This window comes from Tupaia chinensis, unplaced genomic scaffold (assembly GCF_000334495.1).
Source record: "Tupaia chinensis unplaced genomic scaffold, TupChi_1.0 Scaffold000013_1, whole genome shotgun sequence".
NCBI classification, from domain to species: Eukaryota; Metazoa; Chordata; class Mammalia; order Scandentia; family Tupaiidae; genus Tupaia; species Tupaia belangeri.
The window spans coordinates 3,192,463-3,218,169 of NW_006159443.1; the positions used below are offsets into that span (position 1 = coordinate 3,192,463).

The 25,707-nt window shown below is 39.6% G+C and overlaps 1 protein-coding gene and 2 pseudogenes across 7 annotated transcripts in view; all 3 read right to left on the reverse strand.

Moving 5' to 3' along the window:
- The window catches only part of LMO7 (LIM domain 7), a 271,459-nt gene that overhangs the window by 140,331 nt on the left and 105,421 nt on the right, over positions 1-25,707 (reverse strand). For all 7 annotated transcript variants that reach the window (XM_006139963.2, XM_006139965.2, XM_006139964.2 and 4 more), the window contains exon 4: positions 23,439-23,508. In XM_006139963.2, coding sequence (XP_006140025.1) covers positions 23,439-23,508 — 70 coding nt within the window. The remainder of the gene's footprint in view (positions 1-23,438; positions 23,509-25,707) is intronic.
- LOC106734292 (60S ribosomal protein L23a pseudogene) lies at positions 7,375-7,845 on the reverse strand (annotated as a pseudogene).
- LOC106734290 (protein SET-like) lies at positions 17,155-18,110 on the reverse strand (annotated as a pseudogene).

Genomic DNA, 25,707 nt, shown 5'->3' on the forward strand with positions numbered 1-25,707 from the left:
TTGCAGGTGGAAAGACAAGGTGCCCTATAGAAAAAAAAAAAAAAAAAAAAAAACTCTCAACAAATTAATAAATAAATAAATAAATATTTAACCTTGAAATATGGTTTGAGGAATCAAGCACACATTGGTAGTAGTTATAAGTAAAGATGTAAATGAGCCCTCCTAGAAAATGCAAAGAGTAAGGAGGATTCATAATCAACCACCAATATTTAAAATGCAGTTAAAGAAAAAGGGATTAAAAAAAATCTAGCATCCAGATAAAAAGCAGGAAAAAAAAAAAACAGTATTATAGGAAACAAGGGAGAAGTTTCCAGAAGGAGTGTCACATACTACAAAGAGCTGCAGTAAGGCAAAAATGAAAACTACCCCAAAATCTTGACAATCAAATGTAATATCCTTAGGGAGCGTTAACTCTTTGGGGCTAAAGAGTAAATAATAAGGCATTACTCCTGATTGCTAAGACATGGAACCAACACAAATATCCATGTACATATGAATGGATTGAAAAAGTATGGTGCATATAGTCCATGGAATACTATTCAGCCATTAAACAGATAAAAAGACCCTGGCATTTGATAGAAAGTGGATGAACATGGAAGATTTATTGCTGAGAGACTGGAGGGCATAAACGCATTGAAAATAATCATGGACACTGAAGACAGTGTGGAAGGAAGGGGAGAGAGGGGAAGAGTGGAGGGAAGGAAATTAGGTAGAAAAATAGAGAAGTAAGACATTTGGGAGACCCAGAAATAGTTTATTACCTGTTGATAATAATGCGATAGTATTCTCGACTGCACTGGTCTGAGGTGTATTTCATGTTGGGTAAAATTCTCTCTACAAGCTAAATGATTTATAGCAATTACATGTATAAATAATAATAATAATTATAAAAGAAAAAATGGTAAATAATAAGGGACAGTAGACTGGTTATCAGAGATAGATCAAGGAACACCCAAATTCTGAAAGATCTCCTTCAATGTCACCTGATCTGTTTCCTATTCAAGTCTTCAATAATTTCTCCCAAAGCTACCACCCTTTGCCCCTCTAGTGCTAGAATGCTCTGTCCCTGCAGAAGAAAGGTGGGAACAACATCTCTCACTCATTTTCCTGGCCCCACATGTAGCATTCTACCACTCCCTCAATATTTTTCCATTTTAAACACAAACTCAATTACACACTTCAACAGGTAATTTCAACACTTCTCTGTCTCCATTATAAATAATGGAAAGAGGTATGGGAAGGACAACATGAGGCCAAAACCAGGTTACCACTAGACCCAAAGTTGCCATGGTCTTTGTTAACACCTACCTGTTCAGAGCCTTTAAACCTATTTCACTTCCAAAAACTGTAATCCAGTAATAAAGGAGAGGGTTTTCTAGAAGTTCATGGAAAGTATGTATTATGAAAAACTATACATGAATTTTAAAAAATTATCTATATCGAAATAAACACATACTTTAATTCCACTTTTCCATGAACTTTTTTAAGAGAGTTTTTTTTTTTTTTTTACTCTAGGGCATGTGCACTCACCAGAGAGACAGACAGAAAGCGAGAAATCATCACCCCCTGGAGGGGATGGCCACACCACAATCCTTTCTTCTCCATTCTCTCTCAGGATTCTGGGCATGCATGCACACATGCCCAGCATGAGTTTAAGCCACCCAGTCCAGGACTCGAACCGTGGTCGACTATGTGGGAATCCAGTGACATAGCCATTATGCTACCCGCTGCTCCCCATGAACTTTTTTTTTTTTCTGGAGAGGTTTTTTGCTATAGGTCACGTGCGCTCGCCAGACAGAGAGAGACATAGAGACAGAAAGCAAGAAATCACCCCCCAGGGGGGATGGTCACTCCGCAATCCCTTCTCCTCCATTCTCCTCTCGGGATCTTGAGCACGCACGCACACGTGCCTGGCATGAGTTTTAAGCCACCGGGTCCGGGACGCGAACCGCAGTCGACTACGTGGCAGTCCAGCGACATAGCCATTACGCTAACTGCTGGTTCCCTCCCCATGAACTTTTTGAATACCCTCATATTCTCCTGTTATTTTAACATTTGTCCTTGCTCTTTTATCAGGTATAAAAGTGATTAAAAAAATGTCAGGGATTCAAAAGACAAAAAGACAAATGACATTTGCCATTTCTATTTTTTGCAACCTCTTATCAGTCAATGTAAGGTCACTCTCATTTTATTATTTTACTATTTTCCTCCTCATCTTACATCTCTGCTCTCACTGCCCTCTACTAAAAGATGCCTTCCCCCTAGGAAAAATTAAAAGTGATTCTCAAATAAGTATGCTTTCATGCACACTGAAAGCAGCACTGTTCACAATAGTCAAAAGGCAGAAACATCTGAAATGTCTTATCAAATTAACGGATAAACATGGTCTAGCCATACAATGGGATATTACTCAGTCATAAAAAGGGATGAAGTACTGGTACATGTAGCAATGTAGATGAACTTCTAAAGCATTATGCTAAGTGAAAGCCAGCACAAAAGGCTCATATGTCATTTATATGAAATATCCGGTATGGATAAATCCTGAGACACGGAATACAGGCTGGTGGATACCAGGGGCTGGAGGGGGAAGGAAATGGGGAGGAACCACTTCCTGGCCTAGAGGTTTCACTTTTAAGTATCTGAAGCATTTGGTCATTGCATAACATTGTGAATGTACTCAATGCACTGAATTGCTCCCTTTAACAAGGCTAATTGTATGTTATGTGAATTTCACCTCAATAAATTATTTTTAAAAGGTGCCTCCTTGGGACTAGCAGATGGCATAATGGTTACATCGCCAGACTCCCATGTAGTCAACCACAGTTCAAGTCTTGGACCTGGTGGCTTAAAACTCATGCTGGGCACATGTGCATGTGTGCCCAAGATACTGGCAGGGGAAAGAAGAAGAAATTGCAGCATGGCCATCCCCCCTGAGAAGTGATTTCTCACTTTCTGTCTCTCTGTCTCACTCTGTCTCTCCAGCAAGCATACACACCCTGAGGCAAAAAATCTCTTTAAAAATAAAAAGCCTTCTTTGATGTGTTTTAAAATGTAAATGTCCTTTTAAAAGGATTGCATGTATGTAGCCTAATTTATGTAAATGGCATTATGCCCCAGATTTTTTTCTTTTACACTTGGAATCATTCTATTATGCAAAAGATTAAATCCTCATTAAAGCGTACTCACTACCCTCCTCTCTTGGCTTACCCAATTTCACTTTCACTTTTACTTAAAGGGTAAAAAACAAAACAAAACCACCTTAGTGCTAAGACTTCAAGTATAACGACTTCCAGTAGGTAAAGAGAATACTTTGCACTGTATATCATGGAGCCTTCATGGGGCAATAAATACGGAAAGGTCTGCTCCTAAGATCAAACTAGTTAGACTCACTTCCGTAAAAACTTCCTGAGTATACAAGGTCAAAAGCTATCATAAATAAAACGAGTTTTTTAGACGGAGACAAGGCTAATAAAAAGATTTATCATGAAAGAAATAAATAAGGTTAAAAATAACCAATTCTGAAAAACAGTGAAGCAATACTCAGGGCTGTAGCCTGAGAGCCTTGCAGAGTTAAAACGAAAGCAGCTCACTGGATGACCTCACCTAGAAGGGCTCTCTATCAATCAACCAAATTTTCTCCTTATGATTACTTTGGCCTGATATTCCCAGAAAGGGTCTGTGCCGACTTTAAAGATTTTGTTTTTTCAATAAAAGAACTATCTAATCCCTCTGAACCTGAGCATGAGATGGTGCAGATCAATTTATCCTGCAGCCAAAAACCTTGGTGACCTCAATTCCTTTTCTATTTCTGATGTGGCACTAAAGTCCCTGTCACCTCTATCCCTGAAATTGACAGTGGCAGAAATATTAGCAGGTATATGCAAGCAATCAAGAGGCTGTGGCCATGATTTAAGCAGAGAAAGTCAACTTAGAATAATGATTTGCAGACGCCAGTCCCCAATCAGCCATATCACATTCACAAGAGGGAGCCTTGCAGTGATTGTTCAGGTGACCCCATGCAAGGTCAAGCTGGAGAACCATGGACTGGCTGTATTCTGCTCAATCTGAGCCACTAACCATCTACTCAGCATCACCCGGGGGCCTGATAGAAATGCAAGCTCTCAGGGGACCAGCAGTTGGCGTACTGGCTATGTCGCTGGACTCCCATGTAGTCAATGACAGTTTGAATCTCAGACCCAATGGCTTGAACTCATGCCAGACACATGTGCAGCATGCCCAAGATCCCGAGAGGAGAATGGAGGAGAAGGGATTGTGGCGTGGCCATCCCCCCTGGGGAGTGATTTCTCGCTTTCTGTCTCTCTGTCTCTGTCTTTCTGGTGAGCGCACAAGCCCTATAGCAAAAACCTCTCCAAAAAAAAAAAAAAAAAAGAAAGAAAGAAAGAAAGCAAAGCAGCTCTCTAACTCATCCCAGACTTTAATGAATCACAAACTGCATTTAAAGATCCTCCCCTAGATGAGCCAAGTCTTTTTTCTATTTTCATTTTACATTCATTCACTGTATATCATTACAGCAGACAAAATAAATTTTCCCATCCAGAATACACTAAATATTGACCCAAAGATATTATCATACCTCTTATCTTCGATAGATAATTTTCAATTTTATGTTTATTGACTGTTTTACCTTTTTCTTTTTTTCTCCCCAATTCCCTCCCTTTCACCCTCTGCTATTTCCCACCCTGACTCTAGTGTCCACAGTTGTTCTCCATGCCTTGATATTGTTCAATAATTCAGCTTCACCCACAGATTGCAGACATTCAGTATATATTAAGTAGGGACATACAATGCCTCTCTTTCATAGTCTGGCTTGCTTCACATGATTCAAGTTTTTATAGACATACAAGTTTTTTTGTCAAATAAAATTAAGAAAATATCTTTTTTTTTTTTTTGGAGAGGTTTTTGCTATAGGGGGTGTGGGCTCGACAGCCAGAGAGAGACAGAAAGCGAGAAATCACCCCCCAGGGGAGATGGCTACACTGCAATCCCTTCTCCTCCATTCCCCTCTCGGGATCTTGGGCACGCACGCACACGTGCCCGGCGTGCATTTTAAGCCACCGGATCTGGGAGTCGAACCACGGTCGACTACATGGGAGTCCAGCGACATAGCTATTACGCTAACTGCTGGTCCCAAGAAAACATTTTCATCAAGCGACCTAAAGCAACGCTTCTCTTCGGTGTACACACAAATCACCAAGGGATTACTGAGCTCACCATTAGACCACCACAAGTACTTGAATCCCCCTTCTTGTATCAATTTGATTCTTCAAAATTATCTCAACGTAACTCCATAATAGCAGGATGACTAAAAGATAGCGCAATTTGCATTTTAATTATACAGTTTCCATCAAGAAGGCAGTGAGTCATAATTTGATCAGTGGACACTGGGTTTTCTAATTCATTATTTGGGAGAATTCACCCTCTATTTTATGACTCAGATAATAATAAACGTAGTCTGTGAAGTAACAAACCTACACTTTATGACTATAATATTGAGTGGTTGGGAAAGTCAACACATATTTTTGCATAGAAAAACACGTCATAACTTTCCCAACAACCTAATATGTATCTTCAACAGAGATCCAACTTCAATTGTTATTTTTGAAGAAGAAAGCAGCACTTAGTCTCACCCTTTTTTTTTTTTTTTAATTTTCCTTGGGTATCTATTTCTTGACAAATATAAATAGATCATTTGCATAATCTGGTGACTATAAAGGAACTGAAAAGGAGAGCAGAGAAGTTCTGTAACATGTGAAAATAGAAATGGAGACCAACTAGGAATGCTTAAAGGAACTGCCAGGCGACACTGAGGGCCCAGGGGATTGACTGCACAGTAACAATGCCAGCAGAACAGTGATTTGATTTTTCACCAGTACTGCTTGGCAGCACAGGTGCAACACCCAGACCAAATGAGGCAGAGTTGGGAGTGGGCACATTGGAACAGCAGCATCCAGACCAAGTGAGGCAGAGCTGGGAGCTGGGACATTGGAGCAGCAACATCCAGACCAAGTGAGGCAGAGCTGGGAGCTGGGACATTGGAGCAGCAACACCCAGACCAAGTAAGGCAGAGCTGGGAGCTGGCACGGTGGAGAAGCAGCAGGTCCAGGGGCCAAGTGCTCTGGCTGATGATCCAAATGCCTAATCTACTCAAGTTACAATTAGCTACACAGAAGCAATGACAGGTTTTGTCAAACTGTGGCATGAATTAAGTGACACTTGTATATTATTCATCAAATTAAACCTTATGTCAAAAACAAAACAATTCTAAAACTCACCTACTCTTTTTTATATTTTTATTTTTTTACTTATCCTTTTTATTTTTTTTTATTTTTTATTTTTTTTTTTTTTGCTAGAGGGTGCATACATTTACAAGAAAGGGACATCTCCTCTCTTGAGAGGAGAAGAGAGCGGAGATAGCACCCTCCCCCAACCCAGGGGACTGGTCATGCTGCAATCCCTTCTCCATCTCTCCTTTTTTCTGGAATTTTGGCATGTACACAAGCCTGTGTACGCTCAAGCTGCCAGCTCCAGGGCTAGAACCACACAGGTGGCCATGTGAGATCCAGTTACCTTAACCATCAGACCACGCAGCCAACCCTATCTTACCTATTCTTAAAAAATAAAAAAATAAAGTGCTTAAAAAAATGCTTAAGTTCTGTGTTCAAATTATCGAAGTTTCAAATTCCTAAGTGAAATAATTTACTAAAAGAAAAACATGTCACAATAGTGCTAAAACATGTGCTTTATGAAGCAATAAAACATATTTTAAAGAGGAAAAAATGACATGGTAAAACTTGAGAGCCACCAACAATCAGAAAGAACTCCTTTAGTATAATCTCACCACCTCTTTACAAATCACTTTCTTAGATGCTATGTCTGGATCATCAGCCCTTGTTTAAACATTTCCAACCTCAGGAACCCACCGCTTTATAAGGCTGACTCATTTTTAGTCATTTCTGTGTCAAGAAAGTCCAAAGACTTCCTCGCTGTAATTATAAAACATCGATCCTAAATCTGCCTGCTTAATAATGCAAACTAAATCTTTTCTCCCACAGGAGAGCCCCTTACATACTTAGACAGCTCTCCATATTTTTTCCCAACCTCACATCTTCTCTTTAAATGTCCCTTGTGATTTCCCAGTGTCTCTTGTCCTTCATGTGACATTTTCCAGTTTTCATATTATCCCAGCTGACCCTCCACCAACTAGTTAATCTTTACAGGTTACTCTTTATTGAAATTTTACTATGTGCCAGGTAGCATACAGGCATTTTACACTATTATTCGACTTCTTATCCAACAATTTTATTTTCTTATTGTGAAAAAGTGTGTATTTAGAATTAGCCAGCTGGACTCACTTTAGATGATCCCAGTTTTGTTGGCGACATCCAAAGCATCATAACCAGGAGCCAATCGTACATACGCCTTCTTCTCTCCATCAGGCCTGATTAGAGTGTTGACCTTGGCCATATCAATATCACAGAGCCTCTTCACAGCCTGTGTGATCTGGTGCTTGTTAGCCTTGACATCCACAATGAACACAAGTATGTTGTTGTTTTCTATCTTCTTCATGGCAGACTCCACTGTCAGGGGGAACTTGATAATGGCATAATGGTCAAACTTGTTTCTCCTGGGAGCGCTCTTCTGAGGATATTTAGGCTGCCTGTGCTGCCGAAGAGTCTTGGGCCTCCGGAAGGTGGGTGATGTACGGATCTTCCTTTTTTTGTGACTGTGGACGCCTTTCAGCACTGCCTTCTTGGCCTTCAAAGCCTTCACTTTAGCTTCAGCTTTGGGAGAAGCAGGAGCTTCCTTCTTCACTTTCTGTGCCATCTTGGTGAAAAGCTCTCATCCAACAACTTTGTGAAATCTTATTAATGTTCGCATTTTATACATAGGGAAACAGGCTTAAGAGGTTATATATCTTCCCAAAAATGTACATTACAGTGTGCACATGGGATTGAAATCCAGCAGTTTAACTCTTGATACTGTGCTGTGACCACTATAGTACTTTCCTATTACCACTACAACAAATTGCCACAACTTAACTAGTTTAAAGCAACACTAATCTTACCTTTGCGGAATTAAAATTAGCCTCCCTGGGCTAAAACCAACATGCCTACAGGGCAAGGTTCCCTCCTTGCACTCTAAGGACGAACCAGTTTCCCTGCTTTTCCCACCTTCTAGAGGCCATTAGCACTCTGGCTCATGGCCCCACTCCTCCTTCTTCAAAGCCAGTGGAATCAGGCTGAGTCTTTCTCACACCACCATCTATCTGGCTCTCTCTTCTGGTTCCTGCTTCTTTAAAGGACACTTGTGATTACATTGGCCCACCTGGAAATGATTAGCAACCTTCAACACACCTGCAATCTAATTCTCCTTGCTTTGCAACACAGTCACAGTGTTCATGGATTTGAACGTGAACATCTTTAAGGGCCATTATTCTCCATAACACAACAAACATGCCACCTAAAAGACAGGGTCTCCAGGGTTAGGTCCTGTCTTCTTAAATTGAAGCATCTGTAACTCAATACTGGACTCCAAGTGTAGATAATTATCACTCAAAGACTAATCATTTTCATCATAGAAAATGAGGATAACTAGGTTATTGTGAACGTGTAGTGAAAAAAGATATATTGTTAATGGCAGTTTCTAGCATATAGGAGTGGTCTATAAATGAAGAGAATACACGTACACTCCCTGTTACAGGCGCTTTTTAGGTGATATCTACATTACTCAGTTGAGTTAGGGCATGCCACATCAATACCCAAGTGACAGTGATGTCACAGTTCAGAGGAAGACACCTGTGAGCTTCAGTGGACCGCAGGCTGGTCAAAATCAGAAGGAAGATAAGTTGAATATAGAAGAATCTAAATTAGGGGACCAGCAGATGGCATAATGGCTACGTCGCTGGACACCCATGAAGCTGACGGTGGTTTGAGTCCCAGACCCAGTGGTTTAAACTCACACAGGGCGCGTATGCGTGCATGCCCAAGATCCCAAGAGGAGAATGGAGGAGAAGGGATTGCAGTGTGGCCATCTCCCCTGGGGGGTGATTTCTCACTTTCTGTCTCTGTCTCTGTCTTTCTGGTGAGTGCATGCACCCTATAGCAAAAACCTTTCAAAAAAAAAAGAGAAGAATCTGAATTAGAAATCATGTGATCCTATGTGTGAGGTGTCAGGGGTAAGGCTCAAAATACATGATTACATTTATAAATAACATGAAATCACTCTAGCCTTATGAGACCGATTTTTTTCCCCAACTACCTATAGTTATGAGACTTTTTCAACTACTTATAGTTGAAATTTACTCCTGATAAATACCCATTTGGAGACTTTGGCCCATGTATATCATTTTTATTCCAGATTTTAATACCCAGAATATTGGTTGTACTCTGTTGATTAAACATTGACAAACTGGGCTATGTACATTTTCCATGTTTTCGTTTCATCTTTTTTTTTTTTTATGTAAAAAAAGACAAGTTACTGGGGCCAGCAGGTGGCATGTTGGTTAAGACACAGGACTCCTACATGGTTCAAGTTCCAGTCCTTGTGGCTGGCTTGCTCGCTCGCTCTCTCTCTCTCTCTCGTGCACATGCCCTATAGCAAAGTTAATAATAATAAATAAAATTAAAAATAAGTAATTATTTTTTTAATTAAAATAAAAAATAAATAAATAAGGGAAGCTACAAATGCCTAAAGCAAATGGCCAGAACGTTACCTTGAAGTTCACATGGATTTAAATTTTTCAGTTCCCTAAAATGGAATATTTTTAATTAACTATCATTTCACCTACAGACACTATGATCTGGTCTATTTTTCTCAGTCTTGACTATACTAAGGCTGTAATGACATAGTTGCCTTGCAAAAATTAAGACAGATGCTAGGCCAGCCCATAGTGTTGGTAAAAGAAGTTCGTACATGGAAGACTGTGTGGTTTGAGTCTTGGACCCAATGGATTGAAAAAACAAACTGGGCACATACATGTGTGTACCCAAAATCTCAAAAAGAAGCAGAAAAGGGAACCAGCAGTTAGCGTAATGGCTATGTCGCTGGACTCCCACGTAGTCGACCATGGTTCGTGTCCCGGACCCGGTGGCTTAAAACTCACGCCGGGTGCATGTGCGTGCGTGCCCAAGATCCCAAGAGGAGAATGGAGGAGAAGGGATTGTGGCGTGACCATCCCCCCTGGGGGGTGATTTCTCGCTTTCTGTCTCTATGTCTCTCTCTGTCTGTCTGGTGAGCGCACGCGCCCTACAGTAAAAATCTCTCCAAAAAAAAAAAAAAAAGAAGCAGAAAAGATTGTGGCATGGCCATCCCCATGGGCAGACCTTTTTGCATGCATGAGCTTACACACACATATTCTCTCACTCATTCTCTCTCTTTCCTCTCCTGGGAAGCACACATGTCCCCATGCAAATTTTTTTTTAAATGAAACAGAAAAATAAAGGGAGAAAAGGATGGAGAGATGGAGAGGGGGGAGAGAGAGAAGGAAGGGAAGGAGGGAAGAAGAGAGGAAGGAACTGTAATAAGGATTTGGCTCACACAATTACAGAGGCTGAGAAGTCCCAACATATGTAGACAGCAAGCTGGCAACCCAGGAGAGTTGAAAATATACTGTCAGTCCTCCATATGTGCAGGTTCTGTATTCATGGATCCAACTAACCATGGGCTGTATCAAAATATGTCAGGTAAAAATAATTCCAGAAAGTTCCAAAAAGCAAAACTTCAATTTGCCACATAACAACACTGTACTGAATCTATACATATGAGGTGATGTGTAAGTGCTGTATTAGGTATTATAAGTAATCTGGAGATGAGGTGAAGTATATGGCAGGGGGCATGTAGGTTATATGAAATACCATGCCATCTTATAGAAGAGACTAAAGTATTCTGGATTTTGGTATGTGTAGGTGGTCCTAGAACCGATCCCCCATGGGCACAGAGGGCTCCCTTACAAGTTTGAAGGCTGGAGATCCAGGAGCACTAAAAGAATGTATCATTTCTAGCCCAAAAGGCAGCAGCCTTCAGACTCAAGAGCTGATGTTTCAGTGTAATTCCAAAGCAGGAAAAAATAAAACTAATATCCCAGTTCAGTGAGGCAGGAAGAACTCTCTTACTCGCAGGAGGGCTGACTTAAGTTGTAGTCATGCCTTCGGCTGACTTGATGAGGCCTAGTCACATAAGGAAGGACAACCTGTTTTACTCTATCTACCCATTCAAATGCTAATCTCATCCAAAATGAACTCTCACAAACATACCCAGAATAATGTCTGACCAAATATCTGGACACCCTATGGCCCAGTCAAGGTGGCACACAAAATTAACCATCATAACTATTCAAAATGTTCTTCAACTGATTTTTGTCATTCTCTTCTTGATTCCTTTCAGTCTATTCTTCAAAAACCAAGACTTCTTTAAAATTGCTAACAGTTTAATTGAAATACAACTTACATATCCTATAATTCAGCTATCCAAAGTATACAATAATATAAATATATGCATCCTTTATCACTGACCTACTACCGACAAATTAAATTGTTCTCAGAATCTCCCAATGGCTTCTCATCATATATCAGTAAAACACGATCTCCTCACCAAGGACTGTAAATACTATGTATTACAAATACTTTGTAATCTTGCTTGCCTACCTCTTCAGCTAACTCAGTCAGAACCACACAGTTCTACTTGCTAATCCACCGCCCCCCCCACACACACACACACAACACCTGTTCCTTTTGACTAGAAAGTCCCACCCACCTCCAGACTTTCCCAGGGCTTCCCTCCACCCGTCTCACTTCATTCAGGTCTCTGGTCAAATGTCAATTCAGAGATGAGTCCTTGAGCACTTTCTCTAAAATGTCTCTCATGCACACTAAATCACTCTCTACCCATTTACATTATTTTTTAAGTATATTTGTTGGCATCCAACAGGGAATTACTGATTTATTGATCATGTTTTCTCCCTATTTCATGGAATGTCAGGTCTATGTGGGAAGAACTTCCTCTACCATGTTTACAGTTATGTCCCAAGTTACTGAAATAGTGCCTGGCACATAATAAATGTCCAATAATTATTTTTAGGAAGGACAGTTATAGGCCTAAGACTTATCAAGTGATCATTGCCCTCATGCCAGTTTTACAAATTCTACTTATCAAACTCATTTGCTCTTTCTTTTCCGATTTCTTTTAAGAATTATTTATTTTACTTTTATTCATTCATCCATTTTATTTTAATTTGACCAGAGAGATACACAGAGAGCGAGAGAAAGAGGGAAAGTGAGAAAGCAAGCGACCAGGTCCAGGACTCAAACTGTGGTCAGTCATGAGGGAATGTCCAGCGCCTTAACCACCATGCCACCTGCTGGTCCCTCTTTTCCAATCTCTAACACAAGGTAACTAAGGAAAGACATTCCAAGTTTGTCTGAATAAAACTGTCATGTATGATATAATCCTACCCAAATACTGAACCAATTATTTTTAACTCTGCAAGTTAATTATAGGGTTGACTTAGCAATTCTGATTCATTATACATAAAAAATAAAAAAATTTAAAAAAATTTTTAAAAAAAATTTAAATTTGCCCTCAAGGCTGAAACTTGCAATATAAATGTTCATCTTAGATTTAAAAACATGCAAGTTTTGGAACTCTAGGGAAGTGCTCCTAAACTTGTGCCAACGCCATGACTAAGAGATTATGGCTAGAAATGAAACAGGAGTTTCCTGATTCACAGCACTACATCATTAGGAGGGTATTAGAAAGAACTTTAGTGTTGACACTAAGTGTTTAACTTTTCACTCTTGGCGACACTTTTCTGAACCAGGGAATAGGAGAAAAGCATGGAGACAAGGAAACCTCTTAAGAACACTTCATAAATAACGATCATGGTCTTACTTCGCCATTTGTACAGAGGCGTTAAGGAATTTGGATATTTAATATCTGACGTTTGTAACCGTGAAATTGGCCATGTGGAATCCAGCTGCCTTAACCTCCATGCTACAAGCTGGCCCCAAGAGAGGTTTTGTTTTTTCTGACAGGGTCTGATCATGTCGTGACCCTCCTACCCCAGCCTCCCAGTATCCAGGACCACAGGTGGGCACACTGCGCTTGGCCTGTTTGGATAGGGCTGAGAACCAAACTTGGTCCTCCTGTGTGGCCCAGCCATTCCACAGTAGGACCTCTCACTTACATCACATGGCAGGGCCAGAAGTGTACTTATCTTCCCCAGAAAACAAACATGTCACATTTTGGGTTTATTTGTGGAAAGTGCTCATAAATTCCAGCGACCCACAACCTCACTTTCTTCCTCTGAGGGAAAGGGAAATGACATAGAGTCACTGCATGAGAATTGTTTTCAGAAAAACACAAAACCTAGGTAGCAATATTTAAATTTTATAGCCGAATCCCAGATAATTTTCTACTGTTGCTGGAAAGAAACAACGAGATGTTTCAGCAGTGACATTGGCACAGGGTAGGTCAGACTACTGTGCTGAGGAGTAGGTGTAAAAGAGTAAAGGTGAAGTAGTCCAAAGTAATTTCACACAGGTACCAGAACCTTCACCACTAATGACCTTCTGGAAAACGACCAAATGGATGCACAGACTTGTCTTCTCTCTTGCCATAACCACTATGAAATCTAGGAAGACTGATATACACAATAGCTAAGCTAGTCGACACTTTTGCCCTCTCCTGCATACTGTGGAATTCCTGAATGAGCACCAACCTCAGTCTTACACAGTCCTGAGAGTAGTCCAAAATGGTAACCCTTTATAGCAAAGATAATCAAATTCAGTCCATACTTTTGATGCAAATGTGGATATACTAAGGATTTTTCTGCTGAGCCCAATGATAGAAGCAAAGTTTTCAACAAATGCATCGAACCAAATTTTCTGGTATACTGTTGCTTTTCAAAGAGAAATGACAATTAACAGCATGAGAATGAATCAACCAGAGCCAGCAGTTGGCATGGTGGTTAAGGTGCTGGACTCCCCCATAACCAACTGCAGTTTGGGTCCCAGACCTGGACCCAAAACCAATCATGCTTTCTTGTTTTCTCACCTTCCCTCTCTCTCTCTCTCTCTTCTCTCTGGTGAGCATATGTGCCCTATAGCAAATTTAATAGTAATAATGATTTTAAAATTTTTAAATAATTTTTAAAGATTTAATTTTATTTATTTATTTAATTTTACCAAACAGACACACACACATACGTGCACAGATAGAGATAGAGAGATAGAGAAAGGGAAAGTGAGAAAGCAAGTCACCAGGTCCAGGACTCAAACTGTGGCCAGCCATGTGGGAGTGTCCAGTGCCTTAACCACCACACCATCTGCTGGTCCCCCAAAAATAATTCTTTTGAAAAAGAGAGAGGGAACCAGCAGTTAGCGTAGTGGCTATGTCGCTGGACTCCCATGTAGTTGACCATGGTTCACGTCCCGGACCCAGTGGCTTAAACTAACGCCGGGCGCGTGTACGTGCGTTCCCAAGATCCCGAGAGGAGAATGGAGGAGAAGGGATTGCGGCATGGCCATCCCCCCTAGGGGGTGATTTCCTGCTTTCTGTCTCTCTGTCTCTCTCTGTCTGTCTGGCGAGCGCACGTGCCCTATAGCGAAAACCTCTCAAAAAAAAAAAAAAAAAGAGAGAGAGAGAGAGAATGGGTCAATCAAATCTATAATCAGCCAGCAAACTAGCCCATGCAAAGGGGGTAGTGTTTACTTTCTTGATTTCTTTAGTTTAGTGGTCCTCAATCAGGGATGATTTTATCACAAGGGTCCTTGGCTTTATCAGGAGATATTTTCAGTTGTCACAAATGGAAGAAGAGGGGTTGTGGTATGATATCTAGAGCATAGTGGTCAAAGATGCTGCTACTAATGCTATCTACAAAGTGCATGACAGACCTCCACAACAAAGAATTATCTTGCACAGAATGTCAATAGTGGTGAGGTTGAGAAACCCTGGGTCAGCCAAATGCAAATAAATCAGTAAGAGTCCAAGATGACTGCAAGTCTTAACTTCCTTGACGTTTCTATGCATATTGTATTTCATGTACACTAACATATCAGGTGGTTAACATTATTCTGGTTCAACAACTCTTTTCACCTTCAGGATATTTTCCCTGGTTCTCGTGGTTTTGTTTTGAGGTTGGAGTTTTTTTTTGTTTAGCTCCCAAATAAAGTTTAGTTTTGAGTTTCAACAATTTGAACATAACTACATTTAACACAAGCTCGTTTTTTTTTAGAAGACACAAACTCTTGGGTTACAATTCATTTTTAACATGGCTTTGTGCAGAATAAAAAGTATAGAAAAGAGTGAAAACGTGTATTTATAAAATAAAACTTGGTCAAGTGAGAAAAGCCATTTTTCTAGTAGGAAAACATACACAGCTACTTTCCTCCCCAAGAAAAAATTACCCATGCGTTATTTCAAGCAAAGCATTCTAAATCATCAAAACATCTCTCTCTGCATTGCCATTGCTCAGGAAATACTCCATGTTTTCCCCACAAGTTTATCTGCAAAGTGTAAATTCATTGCTTGGAGTCCAAGCCAAATACACATGGTAGCCGGGGTAAACTGCATAAAAGGCTTAGCTAAAGAAGAAAGTATGAAAGGAGTAATGCAAGAGGGGACATAGACCACCAAAACCACTTACACAGATGCTTTTACTGCACAGAAATCTTCAAAAACTCGTGAGAAACACATACTATGAAAAAATATTGGAACCAGCAGATGGTGTAATGGTTACGTCACTGGACTCCCAGGTCCACCATTCGAATCCTGGACCTGGTGGCTGAAATGCATGCCGGGCGCATGTGCGTGTGTGCACAAGATCCTGAGAGGAGAATGGAGGAGGAGGGATTGCACCGTGGCCATCCACCCTGGGGGGTGATTTCTTACTTTCTATCTCTCTGTCTCTCTCTGTCTGTCTGGCGAGCGCACACACCCTATAGCAAAAACCTCTCAAAAAAAAAATAAATAAAACTCTCTTAAAAAAAATAAGGAAGAAAAAATATGTATGGATTTTATAATTTTTGCACCAAAATAAGCTTTTTAAAAAGAATTATTTGATTTTATTTATTATGATTATTACTGATTTTGCTATAGGACACATGTAGTCACCACAGAGAAAGAGAGTGAGCAAAAGAAAGTGAGAAAGCAATCTGCCAGGTCAGAGACTCAAACTGTGGTCAGCCATGTGTAAGTTCAGCCACCTTAATCACAATTCCACCTGCTGGCCCACAAAATAGTTTTGTTTGTTTGTTTGTGTACACATTTAGTTTTATTGTAACAAAGCAACTTGTACACTTTTAACGTTTTAAAACTGAGCATCTTTCCTTTCTAGTGAAACAAAAAGAAAATTTAAAAATAAACAAGAACAAAATTACAGTAGAGACTATCAATTCCAAATAAGATCCTACGGGTTCTGCTGATTCTCACATTGAGTGGCAGGGCTCAAGTCATCATTAGGAGAGAATTTTATTTTTAAAAATGTCATCTTCAACTGCAAGGATGTCCATTAAATGTCACAATTAAACACACCAAAGGAGAAGCCATGTTGTCAAAATGCCCACTAAACCCACCCAAACATCTCAAACCCATCCTTTGCTGACCTTCTATAACCCTATTTTTTTTAAGTTTTTTTTTTCTTTTTTTAAACAAGAGAAAGTAGACAGATACACATTGGTAAATGCTAACTATCCATATTCACATAGAGATACAATGTAATCTCTGAGTCCAATATACAGAAAAAGGAGGAAAAAAACTAGAATCCTGTGCACTACTACACAGGAGTCTAGCACTCTCCAGCTTCCAGTAGAGCAAAGGGTGCGGACGTATTTTCTTTTTTCCCACAGAGCACGGTGGTGTTGATTCCAAGCAGTGATTGTTGAGACAGGAAGGAATAAAAATGAATTTGGAACAGAAAAGGGCAGAGATTCTTTTCCCATTGTTTCTGCTCAAGGTTTTTCCCCCTAAAATAAGTTGAGAACCATGGTGTAGAGAAAAGAGACCTCAAGAACAGGGTGACTGAGCACAAGAGGGGGGAAAAAAAGAGAGAAAATAAAAAAGAAATAAAGACTGCAACTTGCTCCCAGGGACTGGAGAAAAAAAATTTTTAAAGGAGGATTAGAATCCATCAGTGTTCTGTCAGTCATCTTCTCCTTCATCCTCCTCTCTTTCCTCCCCTTCATCATCATCTTCATCTTCTTCACCTTCATCCTCATCTCCTTCTTCATCAATATCTTCCAATCCATCATCATCTTCATCATCTTCATCATCTTCATCTTCTTCTTCATCATCTTCTCCTTCTCCTTCTCCTTCCCCTTCTTCTTCTTCCCCTTCTTCTTCTTCCCCTCCTCCTTCTTCTTCTTCTTCCCCTTCTTCATCATCCATATCGGGAACCAAACAGATTTGGCCAAACATCATCTTTGATGACCTCCCCTAACTCATCTGCACCTGCATCAGAATGGGCAGTAAACCAAGTAAAGAAGCTCTCTGGTTCCTCATGATGCCTCTTCCTGCTGGCTTTATTCTGCGTTTGACTTGAACGTTTTGTCAAATCCTTTCCAGATTTCCATTTGATTTCAGTGGCCTTTGAAGATGGATCACCACTCTCATTCAGATGAAACTCTTTGGAGAGAACTTTATTTTCAAAGTAAGGATTTTCATCAAAATAAAAAATCTATTCGGTAACCTGATTTAATATCTTCAAATTCTGTCACTTCAACTCTGGTCAAATAATGCAGCATCTCTTCACCCTCCTCTCCAAGCAGGGCAGACACTTATTGATGGTTGACAAAAGTTGTTACCCAAGAATTGGGGATTTTGGTGATCAATTCCGACCTCTTCTGAAAAAATGGTTGGCAAAGTTTATTATATTTCTGTTCTACTTTCAAAATCTCCTCACTGGCTTGTTCATTGAGTCTGTCTATTTCATTTTGTACTTCATGGATATGTTCAATTGCTTCTTGTTGCTTTTTCTCTCCCTTGAGTAAGTCCAGAGAAGCAAATGCCTCCTCTGGCCTCAAGGCAGGGGGCAGGCTTGGTTTCTTCATTGGAGGTGTGAGTGAAGACTGTCGCTTGGGGGCCATGTTTCCAGGAAGGTACAGGCACCAGACTCAAAGATCTCCTTACTGACCAGGAAGACGTTTCAAGAACTCTGTTTTTTAAGAGAGATTTTTGCTATAGGGCAAGTGCACTCACTAGAGAAGCAGAGAGACAGAGAGCTAGAAATCACCCCTTGAGGGGAATGGCCTTGCCCGAATCTCTTCTCCATTCTCCTCTCAAAATTTTGGGCATGCACGCGCACGCACACGCACCAGGTGTGAGCTTCAAGTCGCTGGGTGTGGGACTCAAACCACGGTCAACTACGTGGTAGTCCAGCAATGTAACTATTGTGCTATTTACTGCTCCCCTGAAATAAACTTTTTTTTTTGGAGAGGTTTTTGCTATAGGGCTCGTGTGCTCGCCAGACAGACAGAGAGAGACAGAGAGACAGAAAGCGAGAAATCACCCCCCAGGGGGGATGGCCATGCCGCAATCCCTTCACCTTCATTCTCCTCTTGGGATCTTGGGCACACACACACACGTGCCTGGTGTGAGTTTTAAGCCACCGGGTCTGGGACACGAACCGCGATCAGCTACATGGGAGTCCAGCGACATAGCCGCTGGTCCCCCCGAAATAAACTTTTAAATTCCATTTTTCCACCAACTTTTTGAAGTCCCCTTGTGTATGACTTACCTCGGTGTTTCTACCTTTACACAAACCTTCATCACAGAACCCACTTTAATCCACACATCTAAACTACACGCACCAAAGGAACCAAGATTCCTGAGCACAGCCCATTTGGCCAAGATGATTGTCTTCTTAACGATTCAGTCATTGGTTGGCCAGTGACCTATGATATCTGTGGCCTTATTAAAAATGATAAACTGATTCATTCAAATTCCTCTCATAGGAACCTCCACTAAGAGACACCCAAAAAGGTCTCCTCTTGAAAATGTGGCACAAAAAAAGTTATGTGGAATGCAGCTATGTTTATGGCTAAACACTGGATTAAAGGGACAGTCCTGTGATAAATCATTAAAATAAAATGATCTTTATCTGACTTAACCTGAAAGCATCTCTGTGCTTTGCTACTAGGGAAAAAAAAATATTTATTGTATGTTAAACTGATTACATGTGTTTAAGGTCTTTGGATTTTACTGATGTCAACTCCCTGGTTTTGTTTCTTCTTCTTCTTTTTTTTTTTTTTTTTGGAGAAGTTTTTGTATAGGGCACATGCACTTGCCAGAAAGACAAAGAGAGACAGAAGGCAAGAAATTACCCCCTAGGGGGATGGCCACACCACAATCCCCTTTTCCTCCATTCTCCTCTTGGGATCTTGGACATGCACGCACACGCGCCCAGCATGAGTTTAAGTCACCAGGTCCAGGACTTGAACAGCAGCCGACTACATGGGAGTAAAGCGACATAGCGATTACGCCAACTGCTGGTCTCAACTCCCTGGTTTAATATTGTACTATAGGTAGGCAAGATGGTACACTGCTGGAATATGGATGAAGGGGTCCAGATGACCTCTTGTACAATTTTTTGTAATTTCTGTTAATCTATATTTAAGTTAAACTTAAAAAAAATAGTACTAACTAAAACATTTACTTCTCTGTATTAGTTCCTAGGGTTATCATAACAAAGTACCAAAACTAGCTGGCTTGAAACAAAGAAATAAGAATTGATTGTCTCACCATTCTGGCAGCTGGATGTCTAAAACCAAGTTACTGACAAAGCCCTTTTCCCTGTGAAATCTGTAGAGGGAATCTTCCTTGCATCTTTCTAGCTCCTGAGGGTTTGTTGGGACTCTTTGGTATTCTTTGGCTTGTAGATACATCAGTCCAGTCCTCTTCATGTAGCGTTCTTCCTGTGTGTATCCATCTTCACACAGCCATTCTTCCATACGGACGCCAGTCCTATCAGATTAGGTGTCTACCCTACCGTAGTATGACCTCATCTTAACCAAGTCCATCATCTGCAACAACCTGATTCCCAAGTAGGGTCACACTCTGAAAACTCAGTTTAGGATTTCAGTATATCTTGGCGGAGGGTTGGGGTGGGGATCACAATTCAACCTATAATAACTATCCTATCAGAGGACCAATTCTAGAACCTATTATTTGTCACAGTGGAAATCTTGTTTGTTCTTTCATCTAAAAAAATCTTTGATCTCAGTATCAACATGTATCAGTCACTATGTTGAATGCTATGAACCACAAAAACTAGCAAAATAAAGGGACGGTTCAGATTATCCATGTTTCTTCTCTAAGCATCAAAAAACAAGGCTTCTTACATACCCATTTCGAGGCATTCTTATGCAGGTCCATCATCAGATTCCCATGTCAATGGCTTACAGGGTCTGATAAATGTAATAGTCTGCTGCAAATCTCTGTAGCACGTTTGTCACGTGGTGTTTTCTGGCTCATGGCTGATTTCTTTGCCTGGTACCACTATCTCACTAGAATATAAGCTTTTTGCGGTCAAGATCTGTCCCTGTCTTTCTTCCTCCGACAAATACCTAGAAACTGGAGGTTTGGGAGGAATTGTTTGCCCAGAAGGCACTCATTTATTTGTGTTTTGTTTGTTTGTTTGTTTTTGTTTGTTTGATTTTTTGAGAGGTTTTTGCTATAGGACACATGCGCTCATCAGAAAAACAGAGACAGAAAGAAATTACCCCCCAGGGGGGCTGGCCACACTGCAATCCCTTCTCCTCCATTCTCCTCTCGGGATCGTGGGCACGCACGCACAGGCACATGCACCCACACGTGAGTTTAAGCCACCGGGTCCGGGACTCAAATCACGGTCGACTACATGGGAGTCCAGCAATGTAGCCATTATGCCAACTGCTGGTCCTACACTTATTTGTTAAAACAACAACATGCATCGAATATTTATATGGAAGACTATCTGTACATTACCCCTTTAATCCTTGCAACACACTTCCAGCTAGGGTGCTTAAACTCTAATTCACACTTGAGATTAAGGCTCTGAGAAGTTTTGCTGTAACCACCTTAACAAACAGGCATCATACAGAGTCAAATAAGACAAGATAAAACTCCAAACCAGTTGGGCTTAGCCCAGTTCTGCAGCCCTAGTCACTCTCACGCTCCTATATCTAACCGAAAATGCTCAGTGTCCTATATTTGGAAAATCATACAATCTAATATGCCGGAAATACATTTTATTTTAGTTTCTAGAGATAAAATCCAAACTAGATAGAATTTCTGATGCTTTAAACAGAAATACTCAAGAGAAATCTTTGGATTTAAAAATAAAATACATATGTGCCTTTATCTAATCATACAATCATAAAATTGAATAAAACCTCAAACAACAACAAATTACCACAAGTCAAATATTCCAAATACGTAGGGTGTTTGAGGGCAAAGGCTAATTTCATTTAAAATGCATGAAAGGTCAGTCCGTGGACACAGCTGGATCCTACAGAGCTAACCACATGGTTCAAATCCTGGGCTGGTAACTTGAGAAACATGCTGAGTACATGTGTACATGCCCAAATCCCAAAAGGAGGATGAGATGGAAGAGAAGGGATTGTGGTGTGACCAAGTCCCATATCGGGGGTGGGGGGTGGGGGGGTGCTTATTCACTTTCTCTCTCTGTTTCTCTCTCCAGTAAGTGCATGCACCTTCTGACAAGTACAATGTCTGTAACTGATTCCAAAAATGTCAATGCAAAATAAAAATATTGGGACCAGCAGATGACATAATGGCTATGTCAGTAGACTCCCATGTAGTCGATCGCGTTTCAAGTCCAGACCCAGTGGCTTAAACTCATGCCAAGTGCGTGTGCATGAGTGCCCAAGATCCCGAGAGCAGAATGAAGGAGAAGGGAAGGCGGTGTGGCCATCCCCCCTGGGAGTGAGGTCTTGCTTTCTGTCTCTCTGTCTTTCTGGAGAGCGCATGCGCCATATAGCAAAAACCTCTCCCCCCCCAAAAAAAGAAAATATTAAACTGTCTGTGAATAACTCAAGCCATTTGAAAAGATAGAGTACCTTCATACAATTCAACTTTTAATTTTAACAGAGTTTTATATAAGTCATTTTTATATAAAGCTTATTTGTTTTATTAAACTGGATGTTTCATCCTAGAAGGACTTCAAAAACCAAATTTTCTTAATTTTATTCCTTAAATGACAAATAAATTCTGACCCACTATATTACTTGAAGAATATGATTAGTTTTTTACCTAACTGAATTTGAGATCAATAAAAATATTTCATCCATCATCTGCCTTTTCATGATAGACAAAGAATATTTTATGTTTCTAAAGAAAACTATCAAATTTTTATTCCTTCTCTCCTAGAAACACACATTCCAATAATAAACACTCTCAACCAACTTATACCTGTCAATACTTTAATGAGATTTTCATGCCTCCTGCAAACCCAGAAATTTTGGTACTGCTACATCTTTAATAATTCATGCCTTTAACATTTATAAATATATGAATGGCCAAACAAAAGTTTCCTGAATGTGTTATAAACTGTAAATATTCCAAAGATAACCCAGTTTGAAAATTATTAGTGACATTAAACTTACATGATGTTTGTGGAATTAATTTCTTTAACTGATTCCTATCATCGACATTCACTGGCTAAGAATTTCTAACATTTTGAAAGTATCCATCATATGTTTTAGTGATAAATTATATCCAAAGAACAGCCCCAGGTTATTATTGGTCTCTCACTCTCACCCATCAGATTGGGTCTCTCATCTTGACCCATCAGAATGGGCCTGTCATAATGACAGAGTGGGATATTTTTCACACATACAATGCTGAATATAAAGCTAGAAGGAATATCGAGAATCACAGTCATTTAATGGACATTACTACCACTGTGGTGAAGGAAGAGACAATGACTTGACTTCCATCACACAGGACATTGATAAGAAACCTATTACGTAAAGCAGAACTGCTGGCAGGCCTTGAGTTTTTGCAAATACACGTAAGATCTGTGTCCTGAGAGAGGGAAATATACAAACATGAAGCAGCAGAAACTGGCCACCTGGTAGACGCCTGACAGTTTGGGGATCTGTGGCCAGCCAGCAATGTATTATGAGGCTGTGTTTGTGACCCTAAAAAACACCATTTGTAAAAGAAATATGGCAAGGAAAGGGGTACATGAAGTTTCCAGGCACAAAAATCAAAACAGAAAAGAAAGAAAGAAAAGAAAAAAACTCCCAGCAGAAGAGAAATAGAAAAGGTTTAAAGATATAAGGAGGCTATCACTAAAAACACTCTTCTTGAGCACAAACCTCGAAATTTTCATGGTAATTGCAGTAAAGAGAACCTGCCTGTGATCACCTTTTTTACATTTCAAAGACAAAGAAATCTACTTTTGAAGATAATTTATTACTTACCAAACCTGCTATTGGTGTGGACAGTCTATTGATCTTCTTAATGATGCCAGGTTTAAGCTTATTAATCAAACTGAAAGTAAATAAAGAAATAACATATACAATTACAAGGCTGCCAATATCTGTTCAATGTTCTTTTTAATATTCTCAAAAATCACGTACATCACTACTGAATCCTCCAATATGTTACCCAAAGCCAATTGCCTATCAGGAAGCAAACGACCAGGAAAACAAGTCAAGAAGAAAAAAATAGCACTGTACACAGTATGGGCAGTCCTCCCTAGACTCTGCAGACATATTTTTCTGTCCAAAGCCATGTCATTCAAAATAGATTCACATTTATTTTTAAAATGTATGATTTGGAGGGTCAGATAGTGATGTGGTAGTTGAGGCACTGGACTCTCACATGGTTGACCACAGTTCACGTCCCAGGCCCAGCGACTTGAAATTTACATTGGGTACATGTATGTGCATGCCCCAAATTTCAGGAAAATGGAGGAGAAGGGACTGTGGCATGGCCATCCCTCTCGAGGGGTGATTTCTCACTTTCTTTCTGGCAAATGCCCTGTGGCAAACGCCTTAAAAAAATTTTTTTAAAGTGTGATTTGGTCCTGTTCAACAGCCAGCTTAAGAAGTTCTCTGTCACAATTTAGTTCACTTTGCTCTAAAAATACATTTTTTGTTAATAATTCTCATTGATTTTTTTTCCTCAAGCAGAATTTTATTTTTAAAGGTATTACAAAACTATAAAATCTAGCCATCTCTAAGGGTATGGTGGAACTCATCCAAGTAGTGAACTGGCTCTTATCTGTAGCTCTTTCAAGCCCAGGATTGACTGCTGTGTCTCCATGGAAGAACGACTGGGTGATAATTAAATAACATATTCCAGAAGTCCCCCCAAATGATTTAAGAATCTAACATTAAAGAAGTTAATGTGACAGATCCTACAAAGTTATCTGCATCTCCATATTCTAAAATATTAAAAAAATAAACACCTTTGACAATTGTAACTTAGAGTACAAATTTGGCTTTAAATCTAGATTACTCTGAATTCTTTTTTTTTATTATTAATTTTTCACTGATAAGAGTGCCAGGCCATGTAAAAATCTAACAAAATAATAGTGCTTTACTATTAACAGAGCTAGCATTAATATTGGGTCATTGGAAAAGTCATGATGCATTTTTTACACAGAATAACAGAAAAATACATCATGACTTTTCTGATGACCCAATATTAATGCTAGCTCTATTAACCAATCATCAATTAATATCAGAAAATATCTTAGAACAGTAAATTTCCTTTTTGATAATCCATCCAGAAAAAGGCAATTCTTTACTCTGTGAGAGAACTCCAAAAGGAAGGCAAAGAGAGGAGAAAGAATCAAATATTCCTTATTTACTAGTTTCCTCTTAACAATGGACAACAGGAAAAAAGAAAATCTGAAGTTTGTGGAATGTCACTCCTTCAACATTCCAGAGATTTATACAGACACTTGAGTGTGCTATAAATAAAAAAGACAAAAGTCTCAATTTAATAAACTTCAGAAAGTTGTTCAGCAAAAAAAGATTACAAAACAGTGGCTTATAAAGATTTAGTCTGGTGAACAAAAGATGTTTTCATAGTTTCTTTGCACAAAAATCTTTAGACAACTTAATATAAATAATAAACTATTCTCTCAACTCTAAGCATTTCCTAGAACTGTTACTCCATGAGTCCTAATTTCTGATTTGTGCAATGGAAGCCATGGAAGGAAGGAAAGAACTCTCTCTTCCTACCCCCATTCTTTTTCTTAAATCATTAGTATGGAGCCAAAAAAGAATTAAACAGGTTTGTAAGAGATGATCATTCCAAGTGAATTCCAGTTGTTCCCTGTAACCTTGTGTGTCTATAATTCTATTAGTGGTGGCATTTTTGCAATGCATAGAACTAGTAATTGAATTGCCACTTAATAAGAACATAACTCTGATATAGGATAAATCAAGACATCATTGCAGTTGCTGACCACTAACTTAGCAGTGGCTTTCTTACAGTAATTTGTATTTTATAATGCAATCTTTCAATGATATAGTAGAAGCCCAATAAACTGGGACAATACATAGAAGTGATCTTCAGAATACTCACGGAAAATAAGCATTATGAAACTGTGTGTGGATTTCAATTTCTTTTGCAACAAAATAAACACATATTTTCATTCCATTTTTCCTTTTTTTTTTTTTTAGTCCTTTCACAAAATGTCAGGAAAGTCTATACAAGTTGTCCTAATTACCGAAA